The following is a 27,681-nucleotide window of genomic DNA, read 5'->3' as shown; positions in this document are numbered from 1 at the left end:
CTGTAACAGAGCATGCTTTTGCTAACATTAAATAGTATTCATCTAAAGAGATAATGTACTGTAGTTTCTACATTATAAAAATTTGGACTTGCATCCCGTTCTAACAGTGGCTAAGTCTTGAAGAAACACGAAGCTGCTTATTCTATTTTGGGCACTTGTACCCTCAAGAGGTTCAGCAGGAGGACAACACGGCATTCACAATGAGACAGGATAGCCATGGAGGACGGACATACTTACCAGACCTGGATTTTCAGAAGATAATTGACAAAAAGAAATGGCTAACGTGAGACATGGTTTTGAGAAGGACTAGATCAGAACGATGACAAGGGAAACAGAAAGGGAAGGCAAGCTTGTGAAGGGATGAGGGTGGGCGCTCGAGTGGAGCAGAAGGATGGGGGATGTGCACTGCAGTCAGGGTCAGAAAACACATGAAGCGGTCAGCACTTTTCAGACATCAATGCTTTGTGCATTCTCAGAAGATACAAAAGACAACTCCAAAGTCATCAAATCCCAGCACATGCATTGATAGCTATAGCAGCCCATCTATTTCATTTTTATTCCCAAATCATCTGAGTACGTTAACATCTTCAGGGAGGACACTTCTTACTACGGCAGCCACTTACTTATACTCAAAAATGCCACAGTCGCTGTTCTGACAGTCCCCGCTTCTCTACGGGCAACTGCTCAGTTTTCTAAGCGTGACATCTGTTTCATAAGCCTCTGCTCCTGAGAGGGGACACAGGCTGCTCTGCGCTGATCATCTGGTCCAGCAGGAGACTGTGTACTCCCATAAGGCAAGTGGACCAAGACTCTGGAGCACTGAGCTCTCAGGAAAGGAAGAGCCCCTTCTGGAATGCCAGCAAAGGCCTGCTTTGAGGAGCCTGGGACAACTCTGCTTCCTATATGTAGAAACTAGGTAGGGATGAGAGAGAGTGCTTTGGTACCCAGAAAACATTTAGTCATTTAGACCCAATTCAAATATTTGACACTTCCCCCTTGGATTTGCAGAAAAATGAGCCAACCTGCTCTACTTGCAAAGTGCTGGTTGCTAGCACCTTGATTTATGTCAGATCCACACATCCGCACAGTAGCTGCATTCAGATCAGCGCTCAGCCTGGGACAGCCTGGCTACCGAATCAGAGAGATTAATGGGGTCTTCTTTTGAATGATCATTTCCCCTGTTGTTTTCATGCTGAAGTTACTTATCACACAAAGATAAATGTCTGGTGGGATTAGAGAGGAAGAATCTTGCTATTAGTTTCTGTTTGCCTTGTAGCAGCCCATGGCTTTGGGGACGGGCAGGCAGGCAGGCAGGCAGGCAGGCAGGAAGGCGGGCAGGCGGGCAGGCAGGCAGGCAGGCAGGCAGGCAGGAAGGCGGGCGGGCGGGCGGGCGGGCGGGCAGGCAGGAAGGCGGGCAGGTGGGCAGGCGGGCGGGCAGGCAGGCAGGCAGGCAGGCAGGGTCTTAAAATGAACTTCAAAAACTAGCTTTTCCAGTAAAAATCCCTGTTATTCTTAGATTGGAATCTACAAAATCCATATCCAAAATATAGGTAGAGTGCCCAAAATATGAAATATTTTTATCATGGAGGAAAATTGACTCTTCTTGACTTGACAATAAAACACCTCTGTAGAAGCTGAGCCACGGCTTTCCATAGCTTTATGTTTCCGTAATAAACCAGACACTAAAAGCAACACTTTTCGCTTAGCTTTCTTCACTTTGATTTCAATGATTATTATCATTAGTGTTATTACTGGTTTTGCACTTCAGTACCAATTTTTGGAAGACGTGGGAAGCATCGGTGTGAGTCTATGGGGTCAGAGAATGGGCTGGTGGTGATTGTGACTGACAGCTCCTGACAGGGCTCAGGCTCCTGTCAGTGTCGCTGAGAGGTGCTCAGGCAGAGCCGTATACAGATTGGCCAGAATTTTTAGAAATCTTGCAATATATAATTTTGTTGAATTTGCATTCAAACAAATGCTAGCTAAAAAAAAAGTACCTGCATGTTTCTATGACAACAGGCACAATGAAACGATGCTTACAGTGACGTGAAGATGGCTGTCATCCCATTATTGTGATTATTTTTTTCTAGAACAATTTATCAAATTCTCTCTTGCCACTATCACTCAACTATTTGATTTGCCTCAGCAGACAAAAATGGTGTCAATGAAGTCTAAGGGATGTACACTGATCGGAAGGAACCCCAAAAAGATTATTCCATGGTTACTATGGAGACAATTCTTTACTGACTTTTCTAATTGGATAATCAGCGTTGTTTTACAATCAATGGATAAATAGTTCATAGCTAGGAAATAAAGTGACTCACTGATTGCTTCCTAATCAATGCAGGTTTCAAAATATTTATTACTTTCAGTAAAAGTGATTTTTAAAAATGCTATGCTGTGTCTTAATATACAACACACAATACACAATGATCCAACTTATTTTAAAAATGAATCTTGAAATTACACATAGTTGAAAAGCTCATTTTGAATCTTTTGTTTCTATATAACAATAATTATGACTATAGAAAACATCAAACTCTTCAAAGAAAGATGAAATTATATTTTTAAAATGCCAGAGAGCTTACACCACCACAAGACATTACACTTAAAAAGGAAATCACCAACAGATATGTAAGTACCTCATATAATGTGATGACTCCGTATGTTTGTGTTGGCTCCCTCCACTGAAGAAATATCTTCTCCTCAAAGGTACTTCCTTGGATGGATTCAGTGGGGACAGCACCTGGGACTAAAGAGGACACGAGAGATGAACGTGTGGGTCACACACCAACTCCCCCAAGGAGATCTTCACTGTTAACAGAGGCTGCGGACCCTAACGGTCTATAGATAACATTTGCATTTCCCTTCACCATCTGGAATCTAAAGTCATTTTAACTACACTGTTCTTGTAAAATGATTTAATTATTTTTTCCTATAAGGTTTAAGTAAGCCAATTACATGAAATTCAGTATTTTCCTTTGTACAAACTGTTTTCCAGTTTTTCAGAAGTAAGGAAGGAGGTCATGAGGGTTTCCAAGTAGTGCTGGTCAGAATAGTGGGTGGTTGTACTATCTTGTAAAGAAGTAAAGAATGAGAATGTTGACACAGACCTGTAAACCAAGCACTGGACAGGATGAGGCAGGAGGATAGAAGATTTAGAACCAGCCAGAGTTACACATGAAAAGATCCTCAGTATCATTAGCTGGCTGAAAACTGCCAATCAAAACCACATTCTAACCCAAATGTAGTACTGGGTAAATGTGAAATCATACAGTAACTTTGGCAATCACATGACAGTTCTTCAAATTAGTCAGTATACAAAGATACACAATGTGACCCTTTCCACTATCTGTCCTATCTATCTATCTATCTATCTATCTATCTATCTATCTATCTATCTATCTATCTATCATCTGTCTATCTTTCTATCTATCTTCACCTATCTATCATCTGCCTGTCTCTATCTATCTATCTATCTATCTATCTATCTATCTATCTATCTATCATCTATCTCTCTGTCTATTTACCTATCCATCCTTCATTTGTTCCATCCATCCATCCATTTATCCATCCATCCATCCATCCATCCATCCATCCATCCATCCATCCATCATCTAATATATCTACTGATTACTCAAGATAACTGAGAACAGGCCGGCTCAGAACACTGTATAAAATATTCACAGCAGCATTATTCTTAACTGGAAGTCCCCTAATGTTCCTCAACACATGCATGGATAAACATTTCAATAAAGATTTTCAAAAGGAGGCTGGAGATTTTAGGCTGTGTGAGGATATGAATAGCTTTTTAATTGTCACCACGTCTGTCTCGGACTGGACGGGTGCCTGGAATTTCTAAAGGAAGTGAAGGATTTCAAATTTTAAACTCGTTTTTATTTTTGAAGGCACGCTTATTGGTAGAGTGAGAGCTTTTGTATTTTATCCAAATGGAGCCAGGTATTCAACAGAAAAGCTCTTTGCTGATGTACACGGGGTGGGATGGCTGCTATTTAAGACTCTCCAATAATTAAAATTATGCAGCTTAGACAGCTGCTGCTCCTGCTTGGATTTCACTTGCTTCATTTCTAAAATGATGTTGGATTTAAGTCAATTTCTAATGTATAGCATCTGAGTAATATATAATATGGAAGTAATCATTCATTCTGGGCTGAAGAAATTAATAAAACCTTATGTCGAAACAAAGGAACACACAGTGTTAAGAAGTAGGGATATTGGCAAGTTCCCAGGAAGTACAATTCTAGACTCTGGGCCCAGAACGCTCATCACAACCAGAAGGTGAACCAGGCTGCAGCTGGTTCAAGTCTGAGAGGATGCTACCAATCCTGTCTTGTTTGTCTCCAGCGTGTTTCCTATGACATCACCCTTTTCTCAGCATCAGCATGGCTGAATGGGTGGATGCTTTATTACATTTCAAAATAGTTATGTAGGTTCAAGAATGAAGAAAGGAAACAGAAGAAATCAACCTAACTTTGAATGGGATATATTTAAAGTATGTTGATTTGAAGGTCAACTTGATTTAAGAAAAAAAAAAAAGCAAACTTTGAAAATGTCTTAGAAGGGACAGGGTAACTGACGATGCAGTGAGGCTGGGAAGAGACTGGGTAGATGAAAGCGCCTTCCACCAACCTGGTGGCCTGAGCGCCACACTAGGGACTTATGCAGAAGAACAACAAAACCAGCTCCTGCCAGTTTTCATCTGAAATCCACATGCACACTGTGGCATACATGAGTCCACACATAGAGCCTCAAAGATACTTGCAAAAATAAATAAATGAAGTAATAAAAAGGAATTCTTTAAGTGGACTCATCAAAAAAAAAAGTTAAGGCTTTTAACAGAAAAAAACAGAGTTGGTTTGGGTTTTGTTTTGTTTTGCTTTGCTTTAATCCAGAAGTCAGACCAGAAAAAATAAAACGTCTCATGAACTTAGGTTAAAGACTTTCTTTTAGATGTTCTAGGAGTCAGGATTTTAGTGAAGTAACCATAACACCTATACTTCTAATGGGGATCAAACCAAAAGAAAATTTCCATACATTCCTGATGAAACCATTTCAGTGAACATGTGCTTCCAGAACCAAGTGATGTTGATAAAGTAGAGTCACAAGAACTGTTGCTTTCCTCTTCAGACTTGGTATTGTCTGACAATTGCTCTATTTGTTTTTCTTCCCCTTATCTTCTTTGAAGTAAGTTTTTGTGTGGCTGGTTATTGAGAAAATGTAATTTGCAATAATAGTTCTTTTCTAATTAGCAGAATGCGGCTGAGCTACTAAACAATAGGTTTTTAATTTGCAAATACCACAAAGCTGAATTCCTGAGACTAGTAAGATAATTTAAACAAACAAACATTCCAAATCAGCAAGTCTGACGTTCTGACAGGATTCCAAGGAATTCCCAACTTAGTTCTCACTGAAACTCCAATGCAGTTGGGCACTGCCTTATCCCTGCCACTCAGATCTAGTTGGTGAAACAGATGAACTGGCTGCACCATTTCCTGTTGACTCAACAACAGGGCTCCCTAAAGCAGAAATCACACGTTTACCACTAACGCTCTCTTACTTCATGTAAGGGCTGACTCTGCAGTTTTGGATGCTTCTGGAGCATGCATATTGCTACAGATGGAAAACAATGGTTTACTCATAAAGATGGTTTATATAGTTTACACAAAAATGAGTGGAAATATATAATATGTTACAACATATAAACAGAGACTTATTGTGCCCTCTCTACAGTTCAAGGAACACTGTAGAAAAAAGGTGGAAAGAGCCAGACATCAGGGAGGCCCTTGGGCCGCACCACAGTCATGTGATCATAGGTGCTTACAGGTGGGACTTCCGTTATGAGTCTCTGCTGCCACTGACTGGAAGGATGAGAACGAATGTCATGTAAAGATAGTCGGAGAGCAGTCTGCGGAACCGATGTAACAGAAAAGCTCGTTAACTTCTCCTTCCAACGTGGTAATAAAAATGCCAAGAACTACTGAGAATACTACAGAATCTCCATATAGATAAATGCCACATGACTGGTAAGCTCTGGAGAGCAAGCACTTGCTCTGGGCCCAGCCCTAATTAGAAACGCATGCCACCTCCTCGGAAGCTCGGGGAAGATTCCAGAAGGGTCAGGAAGTGTGTGAGCTGAAGGATAGGGTGAGGGGGTCCCACAATAGCATCCTCCTCACAGTTATCTATACCAGACCCACCCAAAACCACACAGGACTAGCTCTATCAATAATCAGTCAAAAAAGGCAGAAGGGACATAGGGTTGTGCACACTATCAGAATGAAAGACTCTTGTAGAGGGGGAAACTGTTGTCTTCAGTTGTGTGTCCAGAGCTGAGCCCACCAGACTCTAATGGTCTACACACAAGGTCACACAAATTGCCTTGGTTGATCTCAGTGGGTCATGGAATAAAACAAACTGAGATCGATGTAAGGGGGAGAACCGTGAGAGACGGGAGGGTGGACAGGGTGACAGGGATGTGGGAGATGATGCATGCATGTGTGATATTGTGCCAAACAGAATGATAGAAAAACGATAAGCCTCCCTCTGTTTCTTCTAATCAGTGCTTCAGAGTGAGGGCTCATGACATTAAGCTCCATAAAGTAGTCCTTCCTTCCACCTTGTTTCAACATACAGCTCTAAATTCCAAGACACAGAAGTCATTCTGAGAGGACATATTCCACATAGACATATCACTTGAAAGCACTCACGGTCTTCGTCCGTCTGCACGATGAGTTCCTGACTCTCCTTGCGGCCCTCGGGGTTCATGAGGATGAGCTTGACGCTGACGTTGGTGTACGGGGACAGGTTGGTGATGGTATGCTGGGGGTGGGAGTTATCCGTATCCCAGCTCACTTCCTCTCGCACCTGCTCCTGTCCTCCCACCTGGTAACAGTAGTGTACCGTGAGGTTGTAACTATGGCAACGAGTTACATTGTATCCAAATGGCTCCCAGCGGATGGTGATTTGCCGAGACTTGACTTCGACAACTTCCAGTTTTCTTGGGCCACGCATGGGATCTAGTTTGAAAAAGAAGAAAAACACACAGGAAAAGGATTAATAAAGTGGAGCCTGTGCAACCTAGAAACTTCAAACACATGCAAGAAATACATGTGTTTTGAATAATATGAGTTAAAACAGACAGAAAAAGAGTAAGCTTGCTTTGGAAATGATGGCACTTAGACAAACCATATACCCATTATTGAACATACTATGAGCCCTGCCATGTTGCAAGGGTGGCCCTTTCAGGGTTAGGCAAAGACCAAGCTAGAATGCTCTGCCAAGCTAGAATCTGCTGCAGCCACGGTTCATTGATAATTTCAAATTTTATTTTCCTTAAGCGTGGTTGCCATAGTGAATTCAAGAGAATGACAATTGATAAAGAAAACAGAAACTTAAGAAATGATAGTTAGGATTCACCAGGCACTTAAAACAATTCTGTGGACTGGATGCTTCCATTCCCAAAGCACAAATCTCGGTTCTGTGGCCGAGTCAAGGCCAGACTGCGGCGCTAAGATTCTGATGGGACGAGGAAATGACACTCACGTTAGTAATGCTTTCTCAATGTGATGGAAGACGATTGTGATGTACAACAGCAATCCCATGTGTTTTGTGTTGTGATGGGGTGCTAGGAAGACAACTCCCCTTTTACTTCCTAATCTGTGGCAGAAGAGGCCAGTGCACAGTCTCCTGATCAGCTATACGCGACAAAACCATCCTCACCGGAACAAACCAGAAATGTGTCTGCCTTATGTCTGCAGATCGCTTTTAACTTCCAAGGGCTTCTGCCTCCGGTGCATCTGTTTCTAACAGCGATCTCATGATGCTTTCTCGATGGAACTTAGGGACCAAGGACAAGAAGACCAACATGGCCCCTGGTAATACCGAGTGGCATTCTTATGGAATATTCCTTATGGATGAACTATTTTTTAAATTTCAATTAGGGGACTTATAAAGCAACTTTTTAAAATTACAGATGTTCAGAAAATATCATAAATATGGGACTTAGAAATAACAGCAAGGCTTCTTCTAGGTTGGCAAAGTTTTATTATGTAACGGAAATGCTGCACTTTATGTAATGTTTCATTACTCAAATGTTTATGAAAACTTGCAGGAAAGCCAACATCTCTTACAGATCAGGAGGCATCTCTCCATTGTCTTCCTACATAATCACATCTCCACAGGACAGTCCTAACGTGCTTCCCCAAGGTTTTCAACACGGCACTGACTGACTGTCCAGACATTAGGCAAGCACTGTCGTTCTAGCTTGCCTTCAATGGAAAGCTATTATGTACAGGATACACTATGCCTTTCCCAAGAAACTACATGTTTGCACAAGGCCTCAGGACTACAAGGTTAAGTGTTTTTGTCGTCTGTGGTGAAGTTTTCACAGAACGCATGCTTCCTTTTTCTCTGTTAGCACCCTTTGGAATTCCTCCGAGGCAAAATGAAGTTTCAAGCTTTTCATTCATCTGCCAAGGAAACAGGTACACTGGCAGAAATTGAACATCTCCATGACCAAGTACTTAAAACCATACTGTCATGAGAGCCATAATTAACAGATAGGTGTATGGACCCAACTCCTGGATGCAGAAGCTGGGTCTGTCTAGCATCCTCAAGTTCCAGATTAATCAACTGCAAAGGCCATTGTACACAAGCATTTACACAGAATGGACTGTCCCTGACTAGGGATGTCTCTACCACACTCCAGAGAGGACCAACACCTAGAAATATAGGAGAAAAAGAGATGGGCTTCAGTTATGAAAATATTGTTATTGCTATTTAAAAATAACAGAAAAGAGGATATGAAGTTGGGAGGACGTGGGGAGTAGGAGTGGATCTGGAAGGAGTTGAAGGAAGGAGTCAATATGATCAAAACGCAGAATGCCTGGCATGAAATCCTAAAAATAAATAAATAAAACAAAACAAAACAAAAAAACCAATAAAAATGTTTTTAAAAAGAACTCTGCTCTTACATTTTTTTTTTTTTAAATTTCACATTGAAACAAAAGCAGACACACATTATAGAGAAACTGCATTTGGAAATTTGGTCCTTTCCTATGGTACCTGCAGAACAACCAAGCAAAGCTCCCAGTCAGCTCATTGACCAGAATGGGATCCCACAGATACTCCATAGGATGCTGTTGCTAACGTATGTGTTTATTAGCAGGTTGGATGGATTCTCAGTGAAGTTTCAGCTTATGGAGGGTCAAATCTATCAGAAGTCATGACACATCTATTTCCTTGGGCACTCTCTGTAGGCTTCTGTCAATGGTAAGCAGCTCTGTTGTCTCTACAGAAATGTTGATAGCAATGTGGCAAGGTCAATGCCAACAGAGGTAGCTATGGATCATATCAACAAGGCCTCATTATAAAAGTCATTTTGACTCTATTTCCTGGCCACTTGTCCTACTTGTTAAAAGCTGGATACAGAATTTGAATCAACAAATTAATGACAGAATTGTCTACTGCTGGTGGATACTTTGGTGTTTTCTCTTGCTAGGGCCCAGAGGCAAAGTTAAGTGAGCACTGTAGTTAATCTGACAAAAACAAAACAAAACCAAACAAAAACAAAACAAAAAACAACCAACCAAACAAAATACTAACACGGCAGCAGCTGTGAGTGGAGTCAAGCATACACATATGAGGTTCTGATGGCAATCTCCAAAAAAAAAAAAAAATCAACCCAAACATGAACATCAACAACAAATGTTAAAAGACAGCTACACCCCAAGTGTAGCAATATTTCATTTGTATTTTAATAAATAAAGTTTGCCTGAAGTTTAGAGAGTACAACAGCCCCACTGGTCAGCCTTACAGACCAGGTAGGGGTAGTCACACTAATTTGCCATAGAAACTGGGTGGTAGTGGTGCACGCCTTTAATCCCAGCTCCAGAGAGGAATAAAAAATGGGGGGAGACAGCTCTCAGTCAGTCTCATTCTGAAGATTCCTGGAGGCAGGATCACCATTTTGGACTGAGGTAGAGGTACGAGCCAGTGGCTGGCTGCTTTGCTTATCTGACCTTCAGGTTGAAACCCAGTACCAGTCTCTGGGTTTTCATTAATCGTGCTACACCCCAGAATGTAAGGTATCCCCTGTGCTGCCACATACCTGGGACAGCTGTCTCTCTTTCATGATACTGTGGCTTAATCAAACCCAGTGCTAAGCCTTTCACAATTCACCCCAAGGAACACTCTTTCTCTTTTCGTCTTCCAGCCTGCAAAATTTCATCTGAAACAGCAATGGCTCTAAAAGGCTTGCATCATCTTAAGTGAGCCTTTTACGATAGCTTCAGCTTCAAAGTTTCTGCAGAAATATTTGCTAACTGTGAACACGCCATTCCAGGGGGACACGGACGCCAGTGAGTTACACTGATGATCACTCAAGCCTCTGAAGGGCATCGTTGTAGAAACAAGATCACACAGGAGCAACTCCATAACCAGAAATGTGGGGCCTCGGCAGGGCTAATTGGAACATACACTGCATCCCTAAGAGTACAATACACACATCACCTCGCCCACCAAGTTCCCCCAGCATGCCATTAGTGCTATTCTATGGGAGCAATATAGATCTCTTCTAGTTAGCTAACAGGCCAATAAACTTTATACACAAGACTAGTAGTTACCGGGTATTTGCTCCTCATTCCTCACAGATCCCAAAGACGGGGCTGAGAATGGGAATCGATTCTGAGCCCATTTCTGGTTGCACTCACACCCTCAGGACACACGGACACACCCTGACTTCTCAAGAAGGGCATCAGGATAAGCTCCATTGGTGTGAATCATGAGGCCAACTGGTCTACCATGAGATCCCTGGCTCACGAGGAGCCGCTAGAATAGCGCCCCTGGGGAGCACGAAGGCGGCCACCGCAGGAAACTTAGTCAGGAAACTCCAGTGACTCCCACTCTGGCCCAGGGCATTTTTCTTTTTTTTCCCTTTCTGCCAGATTGAGCCAGGCTTCCAGCAGAGAGGCCTGACAGTTACATTCCTGACCCAAGGGACCAACAGGCCCAGTTCTAGCCTCCAGCTCTTAGTCTTCTATTTAATCAGCCACCCTCCTCCAGCTCCGTCATCCCCTTCTCTCAGAATAAGGGCAGAAGCTGACTGATAGGATCAATTTCCATTGCAGGCTCAATTCGCAGCTCATTTCTCTGGGAACTCTGCACTTTACCTCCTATTACTTCTGCAGTGCTTTTTCAGAAACTCAATTTCAGAACCGGTGAGAGATATTTGGGTGTAATTTTAGGATCCTGTCATCGATAATCAAAAACATAGATTACAACCAACGCTCTCGCTAACAGGTTTCGCTTTCCTACCTCTCCGCGAACCACACAGGGGTCTATTACAATACCAGGAATAACAGCGAGATGTGGTGGCGGCCCCGTTAGGACCTGCAGCTCTTTTATTTCTGCTTATGAGTCTCACAAAGGAGAGAACCAACATAATAGAGCCGTCACTGCATTTCCTCCACTATTCAGCTAAATCAGAGCAAAGCCCCCATTACCCCATGGTACTCTGGCCTAACCAGGGATTCAGTATTCCTGAGCAGCCACGATTCTGGGCCATGGCATAGGTTGCAGGTGGCATGGCTGTGGTTCTGGAATCAGTCAAAGCACTTTAAGGTTCAAAATGCGTCTTTAGCAGCCAAACTGAAAGTTCTGAAATACATTAACTTTACGTTCCCCGACAGACATCTGTAAGCCTGGGAGCAACTTGGTGCTCCCAAGCTTGTTTTATACTTATATCCAGCCCAACCTTTTCAGGTAGATTTTATTTATAGATGCTACATTAAAACCTGCTACAGTTCAGCATAACCGGAACCCTGAGGGCACCTGTGGGGTTGAGGCAGAATAGCCTCCGCTCAGGGTCAGCCTGCACTGCATAGCACAATCAAGTCCCCCAAAGTGGACAACAAAATAAAGCAACAGCAAGAAGACATGTTCCTGAAATGAAGTCTTTGAAAAATATGTGAAGTTCAGAGAGTGCAACAGCCCCACTGGCCAGCCTTACAGACCAGACAGTGGTGACACGCACCTTTAATCTCAGTAGCCACACTAGTTTGCCATAGAAACAGGGTTGTAGTGGTGCAGGCCTTTAATCCCAGCACTAGAGACAGTTCTCACTCACAGTCTCATTCTGAGATTCCTGGAGGCAGGACTGCCATTTCAGACTGAGGTAAGAACCAGTGGCCGGTTGTTTTGCTTTTCTGACCTTCAGGATAAACCCCAATTTCTGTCTCTGGTTTTATTAATCATGTTACAATATTCACCAGATTTTATTCTGCCCAAATAAAACTGTACAGTTGGAAGAAGTTTTTCTTTTAAACATAAAGTCTTCCTCTGTGTTTGTTTCTGTTTTTGTGAGAAAGGGTTTCTCTGTAGCTTTGGAGCCTGTCCTGTGGGAACTAGCTCTTGTAGACCAGGTTGACCTCAAACTCACAGAGATCTGCCTGCCTCTGCCTCCTGAGTGCTGGGATTAAAGGTGTGCGCCACCACTGCCTGGCTCCTTCGTGATTTTTAAATAAAGTTTTTAAAAATTTAAGAAAGAAGCCTTTAAAGCACATTGCAATACATGAACTAATTCAATCAACTAGGCATGTACTGTATCTATTAAAATCAAGTGTTAATAATTTTAAATAAAGAAATAAAATAAAACATTATGGGCTGGGTGTAGTGACTCATGGATGAAATACCACACTCTGAGGCCGTAAACAGATGTATCTGGGGTTCAAGGACAGCCTAGGCTCTATGAGAACCACAAGAAATGAACCAAAAAGAAAGTACATATACTCTGTCCACCTTCCTTCTCTCTTTGCTATGCTATCTAGAATTCTTAAAAATTTGTACAAATATTACCATTACAACTTGAGGTTCCAACATAAAATACAAACTTGGATTAATTAATGGATAACATCCCTAAAATGACAGTTACAATTTCTGATGGCCATACCTTTTACCTGAAGTAACTTCTCAGTTGGAAAATGCTAGTCTAATATAAGTAGGGATAGTGGTGTGTCTCCAATATACTTTATAATGGGACTCTAGGGTAAGAGAAAGTGAAAACTGAAACAGCCAACTGCCTCTATCATCTCTGCAGTCTAAAACAAAGCGTTGGGTCCCAGCCGCACAAGAAAACTAAATACTGGTCAGTCTTACAGCTTGTGGTACCCGCCTGCTGGGGCGTGGCCTCTTATACTATACTGGTCTAAGGCCAATTTCATACATGTGCAAAATCAATATAAAATTGATATCTTGATGCTTCATTAACAAAGAATACATTTCAGCCATAGGTAAACAGAAAATTGAAAGAAAATATTAACCGAAAGAAACACCGAGTAACTACAGTTGGTACATGATGATGAAAGTATGGATTCATCAAGTCACAACACTGGTAAATCTTATGAATATAATAATACAGTGTTAGATTCTCTCAAGTAAATGACTATCTTTTAAAAAATATTTCATTTTTTTATTTTATGTGCATGAGTGTTTACCTGCATACATTTTGGTATACCATGTGCATGCATGGACAGGAAAGGGATTCACTGGAATTGAAGTTATAGACAGTCTCTATGACCTGAGCCCCATGAACAGCCATGTGGGTACTGGGAACCCAACCTGCATCCCCTGCAGGAGCATCCACTGCTCTTAAACACAAACCATCTCCCAGCCCCACGGAACTGATAATCTTAATACCCAAACCATAAGCGAATGACTGTGGGAATAATGCCCTTTATTCTCCAGCACAGACATTAACACATAATATTCAGATCCGTCCTTAACCACATGAAACAGCACACGGTAAAAGTAATTACAAAGATTCGCCATTTAAAAAAATCTATTAGTGTAATCCATCACACCATTCAACTGGTTCAGAAAGAGTATTTGTTAAAATGTTCATAATTTAAAAGGTTTTAGAAAATTAAGAAAAAATTGTACTTTCCCAACCATGATGAGCAAGCATTTTTCTTTGTATTAATGAGTTGGGCTGCAATGCAAGCTGAAGAGCCCACTGTTTATATGCTATGCTTCCCTGTGATACCACTCAGTAAATAGTAGAAGGCATAGGAATGAAGGAGGATAAAAGGCAACTTTGCTTCTGTAGGACTACACAATATACACGTAGTGTTGTGTGTGTTTTAGTGCACATATGGGCTCTACAAATTACAACAAGCAGCCAAGGTTCAGCAAGGTGACCAAATATGAGATTCCTATCCCACTTCTCTGCATTTGGACATATTAATAACAAACAGAAATTTAAAGTTTCTTTTCCTTTACTACAGGGACGAATGATATAAAGTGCTCGGGCATAGGCTGCTCCAGAGACCAGCAGACAAGTGAAGCAAACATGAATCCGACACCACAGAGTACTAAATAAATAAAATGCAAGCCCCCCAGAGACAAGTACGATGCAATTTTTTTAAAACTGAAAATACACAGAAGGGAATTAGCATAAGCATACCCAATACAATAAAACAGATACCCTAAGGCAGGAGCAAGGCAAAGACTAGATTGTTATGGGGAGCTGCTGTGGGGCTGCATTCCTGTCACCCAGCTCCTGGCCGCCTGGCTAGCTTATGCCCCAAAATAACAACACACAAACTGTATTCTTTTAAACACTGCTTGGCCCATTATATCTAGCCTCTTCTTGGCTAATTCTCACGTATTAATTTAGCCCATTTCTAATAATCTGTGTAGCACCCCAAGGTGCGCTTACCGGGAAGATTCTAGCCTATGTCCATCCTGGGTCGGAGCTCCATTGCGTCTGCCCTAGGGAGCAGCTGCATTGGCATCTCAGCTCACTTCCTCTTCCTCCCAGCATTCTGTTCTGTTTACTCCACCCACTTACGTTGTAACCTATGAGGGCCAAGCAGTTTCTTTATTAATTAACCAATGACCTTCCTCCTTCACTAGATGAGGACTCAGGATACTGGAGGGTCAGCCAGGAGGCAGAGATTAGAATGGGGGAAATACACACGGATCATTCACAGGCTCTAGAGATGTGAGTTTTTAAAGTCAATTATTGTGCTCCCAAGTTATGTAGGTACAGCTATTATTTTGTTTGTATCTGTTATCACTCTGTACAATATTAGTTGGTTATTATCACAGAAAGGTGTGGCTATGTGAGAGGCATAGTTGACTCTTGGACACATCACATTAGTTCCTGTTAGAGACGGATGTTGCCTCCTCCTAGGAAGAAAGGAGGCATGCTCACAGGCCACAGAAGCCGCAGTGCCCTGGGGTGTAGCCATGAGTTCGGATGCTCTGACTTGGAACCCACAGAAAGCTATCTCTGTGGGGTACAGCATTTCATACACACAGACTTCTCATCCCTGCATCCAAAGATTGAGCCGTAAAAGCAGAGACTCGGGCCTGGGTACAACCCAGCTCTAAGCTTAGAGACAGACAAGGGAATCTCATTATCTCTTGAGGTACTTAGGGCTGACTGCAAAGGGAACCCCAGAAGGAGAAACAACTGAAACAGGTAACTGCCTAAGGCAATGATTAGTCCACATGGTATCTTTGTGCCAATTAGCGGTCCCACCCCACCAATAAAAAAAGCTCATTTCATTGAGTCCCTGTTTTGTTTCACCCGTTAGGAGCCTATCATGAAAGGCATACATGGGTATTGTATGTTTGCTATATTTATGTCATGTATAACATGCAAATCTAAATACAATATGAACCAGTGTGTACAGGGTATGTATCTATATGCTTTAAAAATGTGTAAATTACATGACCAAAGCTACATATTGATATATGTATATATATCATACTTTACAGTCTTTAGAGACTGCTTCTGCATCATCAAAGGACTCCCAAATGAAATTGTTTTATCAAATGAACCAAATTTTCATGAAAGTTTCCATGAGAATGCCATAAAAACTAACCAATCATATAAACCTGCTTGTCTCTCACACCAGTGAGGGAAACTGTCTGCTGGGTTCGAGCACAGCTTTTTCTGGAAAATTCCCACCTTTAATCAAGAAATAACAGCCTTCAATTCCATACCAGCTTCTAGCTGCTGACTGGGAACCAGAGCTAGCCATATGCTCACATGGTCCAAAGCTCAGAGTGGGTATGTTGACCATGATTCTACATACACTTCATTGTTTTGAAAACAATCAAGTTGCAAATACTTCACTCCCCAGCTAAAAGCAAGCGTCATCCTCGAAAACACCTATCTTTGTCAACTGAAATGTTTTTCCAAAAAGCATCAACACAGAATATAACAATGACTATATTGCTGGTATTTTGTTTTAATGAGTTAATGCTGGAAAAACCTTAATTCATTCACATTTACCATTTTCACTTTTACTGCTTGTCTCTTCATTGATGGAGCGTCTAGCTGTAAACACATAGCTGAGACTGATCAATGTAGCGTAGGCTGGCTTCCGGTTTGTGGTCCTTCTGTCTCAATCCTCCGAGTGCTTGGATTACAGCTGCATGCCACCATACCCCTCCCCCACCTATACCCCAAAGAACTTAAATCACCGTATCAAAGACCCATCTGCACTCCCGTGCTCTTTGAGGCACTATTTGCAATAGGCAAAATTGGGGATTTTAAAAAAAGATAATTATTATTGTATGTGAGTTGTTTGTATGCAAGAGTGAGCATGTGTGTTCTATGAACAGCACGGAGCATGGAAGTCAGAGGAAAACTACCAGGAGTTGGTTTTCTCCTTTACCTTTAAGAGGCAAGGTTTCTCTTATTTTTGATGAGCTGCGCTCCATGCTAACTGACTCATGAGCTTCTCGATGACTCTTCTGTGTCTACCTGCAGTGGCATTTCGTTTGTATTTTAATAAAACTTGCCTGAGGATCAGAAAAGTAAAGCAGTCACACTGGTCAGCCTTCTAGACCAGGCAGCAATAACACACACCTTTAATCCCAGTAGCCACACTAGGTTGCCATAGAAACCAAGCAGTACTGGTGTATGAGTTTAATCCCCGAACTAGAGAGGACTATAAGATGGGAGGGGACAGTTCTTAAGTCAGTCCCATTCTGAGATTCCTGGAGGCAGGTTTGCCATCTTAGACTGAGGTTGTGGTAAGAGCCGCTGGCTGTTTGACTTTTCTAACCTTTAGGGTGAACCCCTATTTCTGTCTCTGAGTTTTTATTAATCGTGCTTCATCTACCATCCATCTTGCCACCACAGTATTAGGGTTACAGGTGCATGTCACTGCTTCTCGCTTTGGATGTGGGTTCTGGAGAGTGAATTCAGGTTATCAGGGGCTTGTACAACAAGCACCTTCATAGGCTGAGAAATCTAGTCAGCTCCCCCGCCCCAATACGGGAGTCACGGAAGGGTCCGCTGACTTGCTGATGGGCAGATAACTGAGATGTGGAACATACTTCCTGGGATGTGAGTCAGCCATAGAAACAACATGTTTCCATCACTGGCGGCAGCAAAGATAGAGTCTGGAGTGTTTTCTACTTTTTGTGTTGTACTAAGTGCTTTGAAGGGGTGATCCAGGCACTATAAACATGGCCCCAATGACGCACAACTTCATCTTGCCCTAAACTCCCTGATGACATCACCAAAGTCTACATTCACAGGATAGAAGGAAGAGTTGAAATTCTACTCAATGGCAATCTTGAATTGTTCCGGTGTGACAGGATATTTCATCCTATAGATAAACTTTACATGGAAACTGGTGTGTGAAATAAAGCAGGCCTCAGTAAAAGACTTCCCGGGTATTTATTTCAGACTATATAACACAGGAGGAGGTAAAATGATTTTCAAAACTGTCAGAAATTGGTTCGGAATAGGTTTTGACCCTTTCTAACCCTCATAAAGCTGTGGTTCTGATAGAAAACCTTAGAAGTTTGGAACTGATATTTAGCCTGTGGCAAAGGAGGACCAAAAATACTCGGGTTTGTGGATTCAAGTCAGTGTGAATAGTGACAGAGAAAAGACAATCAAAGGCATCTTCTCTAGTTACTTCTAAACAAATAGATGCTATGTAAAAATTTCCCATGTTCAGGGTCTCCTGTGTTGGTATTTAAAACCTGTTTACGATCACACAGCTTTCTGTTTGAAGTTGTTTACAATTCTGGACAAACGGATTTTCACAACAAACCACACTCAAGTCTGATAGAATGACGGCTATACTGTAATTAGTCTTCTGTGTTTCCATCAACAGCTTGTTTTAAAAAGATGTCCTCATTTTTAAACAGAAAATGACTAATACATTGGTTCTTAGTTGAAACCCTGGTTTGAGGGCTGGGCCTACATCTTTGTGGTAGAGTATGGGATTAGCACACTCCAAGCTCGGTTCAATCTTCAGTACCTCACCCTCAAAAGACAAGAATCCGCTAACCAAGCCTGTCTATTCTACCTCAGTCATCTCTCAGAGGAGACTGAGAATGAGAAAGGGTAAGACAGGGAGCTCCCAGCCGGGCCCTCTTCTCAGGAAGCTGGTAGCGGGGATAACTCTGAGGGAAAGGAAGGCTCTCTTCTTCAAATGTTGAGAAAAGGGGCAACGGGAAATGACTCTGCCTCTTTCAACAGACCCTTATAGCCCCTCAAGCTCACTCCTCTTAAAGACTAGCTGACTGCTCTGCATGGTCTCTCTCTTTTCCTGTCACTCTCCATCCTGAAGGGAGCCTGCGCTTGGTGTTAACTCAGCCACCAAAGACAGCAGAACTACGCCCTGCTGCTGTGCTCTTAGAACATGAAGCTGAAGTGTGATGTGAGACACTTCAATTTCCTGACTGGATCTTAGAAAGGCAATGGGAAATTTTTGTCAGTTGTTTCCTCAGAACCCCAGAAAGCTATTATTTACTGAAAAAGAGTTTCTGGTTCACGGTCATTGACTCCATATAGGTGCTTGTCTTCTGTTCCATAACCCTTCAAGAGTGGCCTATTCCTTTTCCTTATGAATGGCTGCCCAACCTTTTCCTTCGAATAAAAGCTCATCTGATCTTATAAACTCCATGGGAAAAGGCTCTAGACTCTCTTTGTCTCATATCTCAGAAGCATGAAGAAGGTACAAAGTCACATGACCATTAAGAGTCCCTTGTCTTGCAACCCAGATACCTTGTCTCACCCTCTATCCTGGCATTCAGCAGTTGTAACTGCAGGAGAGATACCTTGTTGGAGATCTCCTAATTCACAGGGCTATCTGACACCTGAGATACTCCCCCAACAGGCTCCCTGCTCCAGAGGACATGCAAGCTGTGACTAACAGCATGGACACGTTTGGTCCTGTGTGGGGTTTTCTTTGACAGCCTTGCCACACTTTCACCTCCATAAGCCAAACACCAACGAACCTGCCACGCACAGGGCCACTGCAAAGCTGGACTACTGCGCTTCATCAGTGTGCACTCCTTTTGTTCATCAATTCTGCCAATTTGGAAGTAGCCGAAGTCTGTATAACACACCATGCCGTGTAACAATCACTTGGTGACAACTGCTAAGTCCTGCTTAAAACAGCCAGCAATTCATGCAATACCAAACAGTTTAAATGTTCATGAATAGCAACAGACAACAATTCTATTGGGGTGCGGATACCAGCAAACATAATGACCAAATATCGTCCCAAACAATGTGGCTGTTTTCCTCCTTTGTGTTCTGTTCTCTGTGAAGACATGGCCTTCCCATCTTTTCCTCTGTAGTGTGGGTGGAATGAATCTGCAGACAATGACTGTAGAGTTGGGGGCATAGGTTTGTGGGCATCTGGGTTGAGGAGTGTCTGTGCCAGGACAGACATGAAAAGGGGGTGCTGCTTAGCTTTGACCCTGCTGCCTAGGAGCAGGGATGTATGGTCAGACTTATCTTTCTAATGGTCTCACTGATCAAAACCTCACCCACACTGTGAATATTGGAAGATGTGTGGGTATGGGAAGAAGAGAGATGAAATGTTGGTTTCAGTCAAGGATAATAGATTCATGTAAAGAAACCACATCCAGTGGGTGAACGGGACCAACAGTCTCAGGTAGCTAGGGGAGGAAGGCGGGGATAAATAACCCACTTTATCCCAAACAGATGCTTTTCTTAAGTTGGGGATAACTAATAAAAATAAACACAACTGTGCTCATATACATAGACACAGGAGAGAAAATAAATGCAAGATAGATGAGAATCAGGGAAGGACTGTTAGCTCTGTCCCAATAGGAGGAGGTTTTAGCACACTGAGTAATAGCCTGTTTCTCTCCGAAGAGTGGTTAGCACCGGGTCAGAATGCGTGATCCTCAGAATTGCCACCTGTCTTAGTTTGGATTTTCATTGCTGTGAAGAGATATCATGGCCACACAACTCTTATAATATTTAATTGAGGTGGTTCGCTTACAGTTTCAGAGGTTCAGTCTAGTATCATCATGGCAGGGAGCATGGCGGTGTGCAGGCAGATACGGTACTGGAGAAGTGGCTGAGAGTCCTACATCTTGCAGGAAACAGGACATCAATGGGGACACTGGGCAGTATCCTGAGCACAGGAAACCTCAAAGCTCGCCCCCACGGTGACACACTTCCTCCAACAAATCCATACCCACTCCAGCAAAGCCTCATCGCTTAACAGCGCCACTTCCTTTGAGACTATGGGGGCCAGTTACATTCAAACCAGCACACCACCGACAAAGGTGAATGAAGAAAGCGAGGCTTCGGTCTGTGGAAGCTTCCCTATTACAGTCATTTTCTCTTTTTACAGATTTATATCCTTTTCCAGCTCACTTTGGGTTGGAATTCATACACCGCGAGACCCACCCTCTTAAAGTACAGAATGTGGTAGTGTTTGGTACATTAACCAAGTCACTCGCCCATCACCAAATGTGCTCTAAGTTGAAAACACTTAAAGCATTTAGAGAAAGACTCCATGTCTCCCATTACCTCGGCCCATTTTCCAGGGCCGCCCTCGCCCCCAACCCCCAGGCCTTGACAACCACTAATTTATTTCCCTTTCCTACAGACTTCCCTGAGCAGAACAGTTCCTAAACTGGAGTTGCACAGTAAGTGGGCTGCTGTGACTGCCTTCCATAGATTTAGCATATTTCTGCGCTTATCCTGTTGCAGCACATCTCAGTGCCCACTTTCGTTCACTGCTAGATAATACTGTGCTGATTATACACGCTACATGGCTTTGTTTCATCCATTCCTCAGTCGATAGGGACGCAGAGTTCTTCCTAGTCTTGGCCTTTGTCAACAGTACTGCTAGGAATGCACATGTGTAAGCTTTGTGTAGATATGTTTTCCTAAGTTGTGGGCAAATTCTTAGCAATACATACCTGAAGTGAAATTATTATACATTTAGCCATTTGTTTTTCAAATCGGCGATACTATCTTATATTCCCACCAACCATGTATAAGTGATGCAATTTCTCCAATCCTTGCCACCTCTGTTACTTTGTTTCTTATTTTCCCTGTCTTTTAGAGGGAACCCTCCTTTTCTAATAGACATGATGTGAAGATTCCTGCTGCTGTATTTAATAAGTCATTCCTGTATCTACTACATAAAAGTGTCTGCTCAAATCCTTTGTCCTTCTTCACTGAATTGTCTTTGATTTATTATTAGAAGGTTCTTTATATATGCTGGCTATCATTTATTGGCCAAATATAACATCTGGATGTTTCTTCTGTTCTTTGACTTGGATTACAACACTCCAAATTTAGTTACATTCAGTTTGTCTGTAATTCTGTCAATTGTGTTTCTGGTGTCTTATCTGGAAAGTGTTGCCCAATCAGAGATCACAAAGATTTATGCCTAAATTTCCCTTAGATAAGTGTATACTCATAGCTCCTGACTTTAGCTCTTGTTTTCTTTCATTCTGAGTTTGGGTCTACACGTGGTATGGGATAGGGGTTCAACTTAATGTCACCATTTTTTTTTCGTAAGACCAGTTTTTCCCATTCAAAGGTTTTGACATCCTCAGTGAAAATCAATTGGCCAAAATGTAATAAAAATTAACTTCTAAAATTTCAAGTCTCTGGCACAGATTTACATATCTACCCCCAAAGCCAGTATCACAGAGTCTTAACTACTGCATCTGTAAAGTGAACCTTCTATTTACTGGGAGAACTGACCATTCCCTGCTTCTTCTTCAGGCAGATCGGTATGCCTGGGACACAGAAAAGAGCATTGGTAGTATTGATGCAGTGCCCAGAAGATAGTAAAATCCTTTCCATTCATTCCTCAGATGCCATCAGTTCAGAGCCACTGCCTTTCTCTTGGGAAGGAGAGAGAGCCAAGGAAGATGTCCTCCAATACCACATTCTACCAGGCTCCTTTGGGGGCTCTCTAGATTGGGTCTCAGTTTTGGCCTATAGAGACTAGAACAAATGCTGGTTTGGTTTATAGTAGCTCAAGGCTATTTCTCTGTCATGATCCCAACCTCCCTTAGCTGAAGTCTATCAAGAGTTTGCTGTCTATCTCCCAGGTTAATAGAGGGAGGGTCCTTTGGTTAGAGTATTAGTTGAGGTGAGTTTCACAGGGACAAGCCCTTGCCTCACAGTTTTCACCATTTTCCACTTCTCTGACCTCCTGAATCCTTGCCCCTCCCTTAACTCCTCCATGCTTCTTAAAATGACCTGTGAACTCCATAACGACCTCCAATCACAGTTAGTGATGATTAGAAGCCTTCTGCTTGCTTTGTGTTCAGCTGTTTATCTTAATAGATGGCCAGGGATGAGAGTCAGGGGCTGGGGAGGGGTTCTTCCTTTCTGCAGACACCTAAGTGTAGGAAAAACATTCCTCTTAACATGGATAAAGAGAAAAATAGCACTCAAAATATTCTCACCTAACTAGCATAACTAAAAAAAAAGTACTAGTGCATACCAACCTTTCCCTAATGTCAACTCAGCAAAGAGAGAAAGAATTCTAATGTTCCTACCCACATGATCAAATACCAGGAAGAGTGGGAGACTAGCTAGGTTTGAAGACTACATCAGAGAAGACAACAGCAGTGATTGCATAGCACATCTGCACAGCAGGTTACAACAGCAAAGTTTAACACTGTGGTCTTTTAGCAGTGACTGCCCAGGTCTGGGGACAGACTGACATCTAAGGCAAACCTGAGGCACATGACAAAAGGAGATGGCCAGTTACTACAACAGATCAGCAGCTGGTTGCATGTCAGGTTGCTTGGTATAGGGATCAACTGGGTTCAGATCTATTCATCAATTGCTGGGTTATAGATCTTCATTAAATATCCCCAGTCTGAGGTCACTAAAAGGCTGAAGATACATGGAGAGAAGAAAACCACAGGAAGAAGAAAATGTTAGAAGATTCAGGGAAATAGCTGCAGAGGCAGAGAAGGAGTGGAGATCAAAGGGGAAGGCTGGCTGCTCTCCTGGTTAAGACTTTTCTGGCAAAGGGAGGTGGAGCCTGAGTCAGGGCAGTGGCAACATGGAACACAGTTCTGAAACAGACACCACAGGATCTGGCTGACTAAGTTGGATGGGGTGAGGGAGTGAGGGATATGAATCAGGAAAAAGACAGTAAGACTCAAGTCACGCAGAAGGCAGCACTGTCAGGACAATGAAAGGGGACCAGGTTAGCAGAGATGGATCCAAGTCATGCCTGGGAGAAACCATGGCATCCATGTTCAGACCCAACATACCATTTATTTGACCCACCCAAAAGTATGGGGGAGAAGGAGAATTTAGAGAGTGTGTGACAATGTTTCAGGCCTTCTACAAGGGTGACATTTCCCAGCAAGCCACCAAGAAAGGGGAGGGGAACAACAGCAGGGCTTTCTGAGCTGTACCATGTTATTTTTAGTTTGGATTTTGTTTCTTTTAAGATTCTTGAAAGTGTCTGCCCTCTCATGAAGCTGAGAATAGCAGCGTATTAAGGGTTAAGATTTTGAGTCATTCTTTCTTTGCTATATCCCACTTTCAATATATTATTTTCCAATAGGTCTTACCTGAATTTTAAAAGAAAACGCATAAATTTTTAAATCAAGTGCAGGGCTTTTCATTCTGAAGTAAAGGCAACTGGTATTCATATTTTATATCTGGTATGTACATACTGGTGGCATATTTCACAGAATGCCTCATTTAAATTATAATGTATTTTAATAAGGAATGAAAGAAAATATCACCCAGTATATTTTTTTCTTAAATTACCCCTAGTGCTTGATTACTCCTCCACAATCAAAATCACGTCTTAAATATGAATGATACAAAACAAGACTACAGACTGCCTGTCTAGCAGAGAGACTTCGGCTGCTTGTTTAAAATGACATACCTAGCTATTCGGTAATCACTTTATAATAACCCCCTTCATTTCCAAATCTACTTAGCCATCAGGCAGCAGTGAGGAAGGAGCTGGCAGCAGTTCCTACAACTGCACATTAGTTTTACAATTCATGACAAGCTAATTCTAGAGAGTTCTAAAGAGAGACAAGCATGGGTCCTTGTGATTTTCTTCCCTTTGCATGAAAGGAGTGTGTGTCTCGCTGATAACTGAAGGATAAAAAGAACACAGGCATACACTTTTCACTTCATCCTGTGTCAGTGACAGATGGCCTGGTTTGCACCTCAGGTGACACAGAATACCTCCAAGTCAAGAGAAGTCTCACCATCGCTCCTCAGCAGCAAGCCAAGGACCTTACTGCAGGCTTTGGAGTCCACAACTGACTCTCCATCAGAAGCCCCTGATGCAGGAGCTGGAGATCCCATGGCTCATAAGGCAAGAGATCCCACTGGGCTACACAGGAAATGACAAACACACTTGGGCCTTTTCCTTGTCCTGTCATGACAGTGCATTTCAATGGAGAGGGACTCAATAGGCCTTTAATGCTGCAGCTAATTCAATTCCAAACCTCAACAGGTGCCAAGCGCGTGCCCATTTAGCACCCGGGGCTGGAAAGAGTGAAGCAGTGAAGGCCTTCCTGAATCCCACTCATGATGTGCACCTGAGAAACCCTGATGTAGGAGGGTCATCTGTCTATGTGTTACTTTCATTGGTTAATAAAGAAACTGCCTTGCCTTTGATAGGCCAGCCCTTAGGTGGGTGGAGTAGAAAGAACTGAATTATGGGAGGAAGAAGGCAATGAGGCAGTCACCATGATTCTCCGACCTGAGACGGACATAGGCTAGAATCTTTCCCGGTAAGCCACCACCTCGTGGTGCTACACAGATTATTAGAAATGGCTTAAGCAAGATATGAGAGTTAGCCAAAAAGAGGCTAGATATAATGGGCCAGGCAATGTTTAAATGAATACAGTTTGTGTGTTGTTATTTTGGGTGTAAATCTATCCATGAGGGAGCTGGGTGGGATGAAAAGCAGGCCTGCTCACCTCATCACTACAAAACCCTTCATGGTTCCAGTGGGAGCTTGGAAGACAGCCCTGAAAATCACCTGGTAAAGTGAAAAAGCATTGGCCTGAAACTTCACAGAGCTCGGCAGCCCTGTCTTTGCCAGGAAAGCACAGGCACCGATGTTGTTCATACTGTCACACAGAAATCAATGGGGACTTTGCTACATCTGTCAGAAGAAGATGGGATGGGACTTTCGTGCCATCGCTGCAGTCCAACCACTTGACAAAATGCATTAATGCAAGATCACCATCAGCGACGTCAGTTGACGCATGGATCAAGATAAGGCTGCCGGCTCCTATCGATCCACACTAAGGAAATATCACCAGCAAATGCAACATGGCTAAATGGCGAAGTTAATTTTTCCTTCTAAATGGCTGGATTCGGATGAATGTAATTCGCCTGAGCATGGACACAAAATGAAAACCCATTTTGGCGAGTTAACTCCAGGGTGCAGGAACTGATCAGTGAACAGCATTCTGCAGACTTGTAAAAACAGGCTCTTAACTGTGCCATGCATGCAGGACTGGGGTGGATGGACACTGTTCTTTTTCCCATGCAGCTACAAAATTAACTGCTTCTAATAGCTGGCATCAAGCTGGAAAAGATTACAGATGTGAACAGCAAGAGTATGTGATGAAACAGCAATAAATGCACAAATATTTCAAATTCATATTTGCCTAAACCTTCCTTTCCTAATCCCCCACATGAAATACATACCACAAGCCTCCAACAATTCTGGGATTCTTTTTCCTTAACCCTACCACAAGGACTGGGAGCTGAATCTTTAATGTTGCATCTGTATCGAGTGAGCATTGGCTGCCTTGCTACATGACATGGATAGGGGTGCGCATACCACTAGACCAGTATCATTAACCCTTCCTTTTACTCAACCCTGATACAGGAAGATGGATGAATTGGTACCAGGTCCTAAGTGATGGCTCGCCTATGGAAACAAGAATGCATGGGAGGATCACCCAAGAGAGAATAAGGGCTTGAGCATCAAATCACACAGTACAGAGCTGGTCCATGTAACTCAGTGATAGAGCATTCATCTAGCATGTTGGAGATCACGGGTTCGATCCTCAATATCACCGAACAAGAAGTTCATACTAAAAGTGCCAAACAGGTGGCCCGTGCACAGAGAAAGCACATCACCCAGCACCTCCCCACTTCTCCACAGGTGGTAACACACTACTCTCAGCTGCTGCAGAAACTGGAGGTTTGGAGCAGGTCACTCTTGAGACTGAGACAGGCACTAGCAGTAAGTAGTAAGGACGTCAAGGGCATCGCCACTCACTGAGGGTCCAAAGGCGTGTGTCTGGGGCGGGAGTGGGAACTGAGCAGAGAGGTGCCAGAGCCATGGTGGCTGCTTGCCAGGTAGGAGAGGCTCTGAGCTGTACTCATCGAATCCACCTCCAGTGATTTCGTCTACTTCATAAAAAATGATCCCCTTTCAGTAAAGCCAAGAGTTTAATGGCAGACCCCAACTTTTCCTATCCAGTACGTGTAGTTTATGATATAGCAGAAAGAGTGTTTGCTTTCTTTGCCCAATTGTTTGGTTTTGCAGTCTAGAAAAGACTGAATCTAGGCCTACGCCAGTGCTGGCCAAGGACACTACTACCAAGCCACACCCAAGTTTAAAGGTTTAGTTTGTTTGCTTTCAGGTTGAGTCCCATTATGGCACCCTAGACTGGCCTTCAACTCCAGGGCTCTTTGTGATCCTCCTGCCTCAACCTCTTGCGTAGCTGAGACCATAACTAGGTGATTCAACGCCTAGTTTCCATTTTAAAAATGCATTTTGTTTATTTATTGTGCATACATACGTGTGCGCAGGTGTGCCACAAGGCAGGTGCAGAGGTCAGAGGTTGAGTGTCAGGGGTCAGTTCTCTCTACCATATGAGTTCTGGATATTGCACTCAAATTATCCAGGTTGGCAGAGGGCAGGGGCTTCATTCACTGAAGCCATCTCGCCAGCCCACTAGCTACTGTTCATTTGGGAACTTCAATTAAAAAAAAGTAAGAGGGCAAACTGAACAATATGTCTCACCATATATTAAGAACTTAAATAACACTACAGAATAGGATTATTTTTGAATACTCATACAGCAAGGGCTATATATATATATATATATATATATATATATATATATGTATACACACACAATAACACATACATCATATGCTTACACAGAGCTAATTACTAAGCATAAAAGTAATTATTCTAAAATTACAGCAAGAGCTTCCTTTAAGCTGGGCACTGGGGTCCTTGCCTCCTAGCACATGGGAGGCAAAGACGTGGAGAACACTAAGTTCAAGGGCAGCTGAGCTACGTAAGGAAAACTTGTTCAAAAACTCTTAGGTTGAAGATGGAGCCTCCTTTCATGGCTCAATGAATGATATTT

The 27,681-nt window shown here is 42.6% G+C and overlaps 1 protein-coding gene across 3 annotated transcripts in view; it reads right to left on the bottom strand.

Moving 5' to 3' along the window:
• Nucleotides 1–27,681, bottom strand: part of Ptprm (protein tyrosine phosphatase receptor type M) — a 698,790-nt gene that overhangs the window by 290,556 nt on the left and 380,553 nt on the right. For all 3 annotated transcript variants that reach the window (XM_057758864.1, XM_057758862.1, XM_057758863.1), the window contains exons 8-9: nt 6,729–7,037; nt 2,643–2,752 (exon numbers count right to left, since the gene is read on the bottom strand). In XM_057758864.1, coding sequence (XP_057614847.1) covers nt 2,643–2,752; nt 6,729–7,037 — 419 coding nt within the window. The remainder of the gene's footprint in view (nt 1–2,642; nt 2,753–6,728; nt 7,038–27,681) is intronic.

Source organism: Chionomys nivalis, chromosome 26 (genome assembly GCF_950005125.1).
Source record: "Chionomys nivalis chromosome 26, mChiNiv1.1, whole genome shotgun sequence".
In the NCBI taxonomy this organism is placed as follows: Eukaryota; Metazoa; Chordata; class Mammalia; order Rodentia; family Cricetidae; genus Chionomys; species Chionomys nivalis.
Note: the sequence above shows the minus strand (reverse complement) of the source record. Positions and strands in the feature narration are given on the sequence as shown.